The sequence below is a fragment of the Lissotriton vulgaris genome, chromosome 1_1 (assembly GCF_964263255.1).
Source record: "Lissotriton vulgaris chromosome 1_1, aLisVul1.2, whole genome shotgun sequence".
Classification (NCBI taxonomy): domain Eukaryota; kingdom Metazoa; phylum Chordata; class Amphibia; order Caudata; family Salamandridae; genus Lissotriton; species Lissotriton vulgaris.
This window is the reverse complement of record NC_141685.1, coordinates 1,646,159,202-1,646,166,683: the sequence shown is the minus strand read 5'-3', so window position 1 is coordinate 1,646,166,683 and position 7,482 is coordinate 1,646,159,202. Positions and strand designations below refer to the sequence as shown.

Here is a 7,482-nt window from a genome sequence, read left to right as displayed (position 1 = left end):
TTGAAGCTGTGGTACCATGCTTGAAGGGGTCTAGGGAAACAGGTGTATCTTGTTTGAAGGGGTCTATGGAAACAGGGGTGTCTTGTTTGAGGGTTTGTGGGGCCCCCGATGGTCGTTGCTTGAGTAGTTTTAAGAACCGTACAGCCTTTGTCACTAACCTCTGGACCTTACGGTTATATTTTGGGGTCCTCTTAGGAGCAACAATGGCTGTGGGGGTCTTTAGGGGCTGGTACTGACATAGTCATGAGTGTGTACCGTGTATATCGGCCACAGCCGCCTGACACATCTGTATGATCTCTTTTTTACACACCCCAACCCTTGCCACGACCAGATGTTGGGCCTCCCTCTTGTTCCTGAGATTGGAAAACCCCATATCCATTCTTATGATTGCACGGTTCGCCTGTCGTTTTAATTTGCCAACAGCCATATGGATCTCTTTTACATGTGTCTTCAATACCTCTTCAGTGTTTACAGACCCATCTTGTTCCTGCTTCGGGGGGCACACCTTGCGAGGTCTTATAAATGGTGACAACCCCTCAGGCCCATCTATACTGCCACCAGCTATGGCGGTACTGGACACAGGTCTGTACACGGGCATGTCCCAGGGGATGGACATGGCCCTGTACACAGGGATGGCAGCGGAACTGGCCTCAGGGTTGGACACTGTACTGTACAAAGGGTTGGCAGCGGTGTTGGCCTCAGGGTTGGACACTGTACTGTACAAGGGGTTGGCAGCGGTGTTGGCCTCAGGGTTGGACACGGGCCTGTACACGGGGTTGGCAGAGGGGCTGGCCACGGGACTGGACACGGGACTGTACACGGGATTGGCAGCGGGGATGGCCACGGGACTGGCCACTGGACTGGACACGGGACTGTACATGGGATTGTCAGCTGGACTGTCCAAGGGCCTGTACGCGGGGCTGGCATCGGGGCTGGACACGGGGCTATACATGTGGATGACCGTGGGGCTGGTAGGGTCATATGCTCCTGGAGGGGTCCTCGGGGACAAAGGGTCTGAGGATTGTGAGGAGTTGTCATTGTAATCCTGGGGCCTAGCTGAAATGTATGTGTTAGGGTGTGGTGCATGGTTACCTGTGTTCTGTAAGCCATCTGTGCTCAAAGACCCCTGGTACACCGCTTCTGGGGTTCTACCAATGTTGTATACCATCCCCCGCAACTCCTCAAGATCGTGGCTATTCATGCTAGAAGGACTTTCTAGGGGTTGCGCATTACCACCTGTTGATACCCTAGGCTGGGCCTGAACACTTACAACAGGCTTTGGGGGTTGCTCAGGGGCGTGCACCTCTACATGCACAGTTATTTTATTAGCCACTGTCTGGGGTTTCAGGACGCTTGGTGGATCCTGGCTTGTATTAGGGTTGCTGAGGGACTCTGGTAACGGGAACTTAGGGACCCCCGGTTTTAGCTTCAGATGTTTTCTTGAGAGGCGCGATGTTTTAGGGGGTTGTGGCGGCGCCGCCTCTTCTACAACCACCGGTACAACTACCACCTCCTTGGGGCTCAAGGTTGTATAGGCCTCATTCAAGGGCTTAGCATCCTTTTTTATAGATAAATCTAAGGGGTTAGCTTGGGGCTCAGGGGTGCTAGGGCTTTTCTTCTCAGGGCTTAAGAGCTTTGCAAGGCCCTCGTGGAGCACCGCCGTTGTCTTCTTTTGGTTTAAGGGTTCTGTTTGGGTGTCTGTGAACACCTTACAGACCTTCACCCTTTTTAAAGGGCTGGGGAGGTTCTCTGAGTCCCCCTGATTCTTCATAAGGGAGGCAGGGCTTGTAAGCATACCGCCAGTGTTGGCCCCGCCCCTGTGTAGAATAGATTGTTGTAGATGGTTGTTGAGCGTGTTGCTTGGTGTGTAGTACGTAGATAGTTTTTCCTGGCGTACACGCCTACTCACGACTTTTGCGCCGCTTCTGTTGTTCTGGACGGATGTTATGTCCGTTAAGGGCGGCGCCGACCTCTCTTCAGCAGCATGTTTCTGAGCCGCTTCTAAAATATAAACAGAAAAAAATATATATATATATATATATTAGAGTAAGCATAAAAACAACACGTACAATCAACACCATCCTAAGTTCTACACAGTCACCTTTTTTATATAGGCCTTCCTACAACCAGCTGTACCCTTCTGCTTGAGAGTCTGTAACGCCTCTAGTACTTCTCACACCCTTTTATAAAAAACACACCTGAAAGAGGTCTTTTCGCAGCTCTTTCCTTTGACAGAGGTCCCACTTTAGAAGTTGAAGCTTTCCTCTTCAAAGGAATTTCTTTTGAACATTGCGCCGCCTCATGGACCTCAGCACCGTCCTGGCATAACATAGGGACACCTGTAAAGAAAAAAATAATACCCAACATTAGTCATCTTTCTGAGGATTACCTCTATACACCCTCAGGGTCAGGACGCTGTCCTACTCCGCCAACTCCCTAGCGCCTTAGACAGTTTAAATAACAACAGCATTTTTAATTACCTGTAGGAACTGTAGTGTTTTGCACATTGTTCATAGCGTCTTGAGCCTCGAGGTACAACATAAGATCGTCATAAGCTTCTTGTAGGTCGGGGTCATTAGCTGTAAAAGCATACAGACATGAGACCCACATTAGAAAAAAAGAGAACTTGTGCGTTGCTGGTGTACAAAACTACGTAGAACTACACAACTCTAAATATATTTACCTGGCTGCGGGGCTGACAAGTGACCATCGCTGCTAGTTATTACAGCTGTGTCCAGCGCAGGGGGTACATTGGTGACGGTTGCATTTGCAGGGTCTTGCATCTGTATTAAATATTAAATAAAAGAACAGGATTTAAAGCACCTTTCATAAATAAAAGTATCACAACTTCAAACAATTCATGTATACATTTTAAAAAACTGTTAAGAGGGGTGCAACAACAGACATTTTTTAAAAAAGCGTTGTATGTGCGGCGCTAAAACATATGTTAAAAACAACCTGCGCCATATCCTTTGCTTATGGGGTGAATAACTGTAGGTACACATAGTCCTTCTGACCTACAATCACTGCCCCTAGGTTCATGGTACTCTTTTGTAACACGTACATGCCACTTTTCTCTTGTAACACCTTGTTTGCGCCCTCTTACATTTTGCGTGCTTTTGATAGTTGCGCCAGTGCCAGAATTGCCTACATGACGCTTATTCTTGTGTTTGAGTGTCTACCATATATTACAGTATTATACCTCTAATTGTACTTTGTTTTCTCTTGTAACCTACACACTTATCACTTTATTTATTACTCATGTAGCTTTACGCTTGCTTTTGTAACCGGCACACATGTCACTTTTTTCCTCCTGTAATGCCCCGCTTGCTAGCACGTGTATTTTGTTTGCTCACAATTGAAATTTTTGCCCATGTAACTTAAAGCCTGCTCTTGTAATTTGCGCTACATTTACATTTTTTCTGTTTGCATCTTTTTTATGTAACACATGTAATCCTAAATACCTATCTTTTGCAACTGGTGCTTATGTAAAGCGCTGTGACACCATCGTGTTTGCGCTACATTAAAACATTTTTTTCTACTTCAGCTTGTAGTTCTTTTATGTAACGTCTGTAATCCTAAATCCTTATCTTTTGAAAATGGTTCTTATGTAAAGCGCTGTAACACTATCGTGTTCGCGCTATCTCTCAATAAATGTTTAAACAAAAAAAAACACACACACTGGGCATGCAGGGGCTTGGTCCGCCCCTACAGTGATGCACTGGTGACATCATTGAAGGGGCGGACCTTGCCCCTGCAGGACCGATGAAGCGTCCATCCGCCATGATGCCGTATCCACGTGGGGACCGTGGGAAAATGCCCTCCCAGGACCCTCACAGCCACCCAAGGACACCGGAGCCCTACACCCCCGCACCCTCGAGCCGCGCCTTGTGAAAGCGGACTCGGGGGCATTTACAAAAAAAAAGCAGGACAACTCGGCACTCGGGCTCCGGCGCCCCTGCAGAGACACCCGGAGCCCGCCCTCAGAGCCCCCGAGCAGCGCCAGCCTCAAGCGGGCTCAGGGGGATTAATTTTAAAAATAAACGAGGGACCGAGGCAGTCCCCCAAGGACACCGGAGCCCTACACCCCCGCACCCTCGAGCCGCGCCTTGTGAAAGCGGACTCGGGGGCATTTACAAAAAAAAGCGGGACAACTCGGCACTCGGGCTCCGGCGCCCCTGCAGAGACACCCGGAGCCCGCCCTCAGAGCCCCCGAGCAGCGCCAGCCTCAAGCGGGCTCAGGGGGATTATTTTAAAAACAAACGAGGGATCGAGGCAGCATTCGGGACCCCGGAGCCCCCACCAGACACCCAGAACACGGTCCCACAACACCCCCGAGCAGCGCCATCATCAAGCGGGCTCGGGGGATTAATTTTAAAAACAAACGAGGGATCGAGGCAGCATTCGGGACCCCGGAGCCCCCACCAGACACCCAGAACACGGTCCCACAACACCCCCGAGCAGCGCCATCATCAAGCGGGCTCGGGGGATTCATTTTAAAAACAAACGAGGGATCGAGGCAGCATTCGGGACCCCGGAGCCCCCACCAGACACCCAGAACACGGTCCCACAACACCCCAGAGCAGCGCCATCATCAAGCGGGCTCGGGGGATTAATTTTAAACACAAAAAAAAGCGGCAATCGGGGCACTGAGCCCCCAGGGACACCCTGACTCTCACCCCCGACAGCGCCCCGGAGAAGCGGACTCGGGGCGATTTTTAAACAAACAAAAAAAGCGGCAAGCGGGCCCCAGAGCCCTGACAGACCTCCCGTGGCACCCCCCCCCCCCCCCGAGCAGCGCCAGCCTCAAGAGGGCTCATGGGGGCTTATTTTTATTTTAAAAAGCGGCACAAGGGCACCGGAGCCCCCCAGGGACGCCCAGAGACCTCCCCACCCAGAACCCCAGTGCATCTCCAGAGGACTTTTTTAAAACGATGCACTCAAGGACCCTGAACATCCTGGACCCCTCCAGCTCACCCCTTACAGGCTCTCCTACACAGATACAGCCCCATACTTCTGATCCTCGAAAAGCCCCCAAAACAGCAACTTGGTGAGTACAATAATGCATTTTATTTATTTTTATATGTATGCCATGTATTTTATTTAAAGAACCTCTGGCACCCCTGAAACAGTAGTAGCCTCTAACATTTTATTGATATTAAATGTACAGCAGCCTGGTAAAAATGTTTCTATTCTCTGTAAAATATACGCTTCCCCTCTACATGTACCCTCCTAAGGCCTATAACATTATGACCCCTTAAATACAAACCCTGCAAACTCTAACTTATGCCACCACCCTTATTAACATTAAATACACACACACACACACACACACCCGCACACACACACACACACACACACACACAGCTTTAAACTCAATGCATCAGCAAAGCCTTTATTCACTTTAAGCACATTTACATTACAATTCACAGCTTGTAAAAAAAAACTTCTTTGTCACCATTATTCACATTAAACACAGCACATAGACTTAAAGAGTAACAGTTTACAAGCCACACTACATAGTACTATTTTTTTAAAAGTACAACTTTTTTATTTTTTTTAAACTACATGTACACCCTAATACAACATTGCACCATCCATTATTTACCTTCTTTACATGTTGGCAGGCTGCGTTATTCTGGGAGAAGTTGCTCTGGTCCATTCTTGCCTTAGGATCCAAGGGTTGGCTCTGTGCCTTCAAAACAATCCAGGCCAGTCACTCCCCAAGGTTTTGTAGGGCTTGATGGTGTAGAAATCCACAAAGGTTTTTGACTTGGTTGCTGGTGCAGGAGTCCTCCAGGTACAGCAGCACAATCCACGCCAGTCACTCCTCAAAGGGGGGGTTTGTGAATGGGTGTTTGGCAGTGTTCCTTGAGGGGCCTTTTATACCTGTCCAAGCATGCTAATTAGAAGCCCTCCACACCCTTTATGACTTTAGGGGTTTAGAACAATGCCCTGCTGGCCTTTGGTTGGGATCCTTTTTTTTTCTATCCTTGTTACTCAAACTCAAGGCCTATCCTGGGAAGAGTGGGGTTAGACAATGGGGGCCGGCGCAAAACTCTTCACACCTACGTGACACATTCTCCTGGGAAGTAGGGAGCCTGGGAACAGGATCTACCTTGGGACTCACATATTAAATTTCCTGCCAGCCATGTCAAGTTGGAACTAACCTGTCAAATTTGGGACCAGGGGCTTTGTGATGTGTGGGGCTATCCTGGGAAGAGTGGGGTTAGACAATGGGGGCCAGCGCAAAACTCTTCACACCTACGTGACACATTCTCCTGGGAAGTAGGGAGCCCGGGAACAGGATCTACCTTGGGACTCACATGAATTTCCTGCCAGCCATGTCAAGTTGGAACTAACCTGTCAAATTTGGGACCAGTGGCTTTGTGATGTGTGGGCCTATCCTGGGAAGAGTGGGGTTAGACAATGGGAAGCTTTGCTCTACAGGCCATCTCTCTTTTTTTCTTATCTCAAATCTCAGGGATGGCTGGGGTTTATTATTTTATAAGGGGTTTGTAGTAACTTATTTTTTTAGAGAGAATTACCATTGGTAGGTTTGTGAGGCCCCTTTGCCACTTTGACACCTACATGACACATTCTTCTTCCCAGGCCCTGGGCTGGGGAACTCAGGACTGCCCCATCAGCTGTTCAAACAGCTGATGGGGCATTCTTCTTCCCAGGCCCTGGGCTGGGAACGCAGGACTGCCCCCACCAGCTGTTCAAACATCAGCTGGCTGCAAACCCCAGTTCTAAAAATGCACAGACATTTCCAACCTACAACCATGTAGTTTTTTTCTATGCACTTTTAACATATACACAATTACCTCATGTTTTGCAGCAGCTGCAAAGCTGTCAAATTTAAGACTAGAAGTTTAAGACCAGACTGCTTAAGGTCAGGGCTGATCAAACCCTGGTCTTAAACAGTCCTGGCTTTAAACTGTCAAAAAATAAGGCCAGAAGTTTAAAACCAGACATGTCAAAAGCTGCCAAAATTGCGACCAGCAGTTTGCGACCAGAGCTGTCACTTTTGCGACCAGGATTTTTTGATGGAAGGTATCCCTTCTTACTACTTCTATCTAAAACCCGGGGAGTACAGGAACGGGCCCTGCTAGAATGTGCACATCCCACAAGAAGGGCAGGTGTGACCTTGGGTTTCCCTGAGCTATACACAAAAGATCAGAGAAGCAGACTGGGCAATGTAGCCTGGTTTCGTACCCCGAGCTAAACCATGTGACTACTGGGAAGTAGTACATGAACGAAGGGAAACGAAAGACAGTGGCCCCGGCTATACCAATAGGTCTAAAGGGACCTTCATGAACCTAGCATTAAGTTAACATACATTGTTTATTTCTTTACGATTATGAATGCGTATATGCGGTTATATGGTACATAGGGGGTCAAACATGATTACATATGATTTTATATCTCAACAGATGGCCCTTTTGGCCTACTATGGCCAATATAACTATGTTATGTTAT

General features: G+C 48.3%; 1 protein-coding gene across 1 annotated transcript; it reads right to left on the bottom strand.

Moving 5' to 3' along the window:
• Positions 1-241: 241 nt before the first annotated feature.
• LOC147750977 (uncharacterized) lies at positions 242-5,662 on the bottom strand. The gene is made up of 5 exons (XM_086937431.1): positions 5,609-5,662; positions 2,684-2,783; positions 2,481-2,579; positions 2,199-2,339; positions 242-2,001 (listed from the first exon to the last, which is right to left on the bottom strand). The coding sequence occupies exons 1-5, from the start codon at positions 5,660-5,662 to the stop codon at positions 242-244; spliced, it is 2,154 nt and encodes a 717-aa protein (XP_086793557.1).
• Between the last annotated feature and the right edge of the window lie 1,820 nt (positions 5,663-7,482).

Excerpts from the sequence above, each read along its gene's own strand:
- LOC147750977 (XM_086937431.1), bottom strand. The coding sequence starts at position 5,662 with ATGGACCAGAGCAACTTCTCCCAGAATAACGCAGCCTGCCAACATGTA. Across the intron at positions 2,580-2,683 it reads CTTGTCAGCCCCGCAGCCAG|CTAATGACCCCGACCTACAA; the intron begins GTAAATATATTT and ends ATGCTTTTACAG. Across the intron at positions 2,340-2,480 it reads AAACACTACAGTTCCTACAG|GTGTCCCTATGTTATGCCAG; the intron begins GTAATTAAAAAT and ends TTTTCTTTACAG.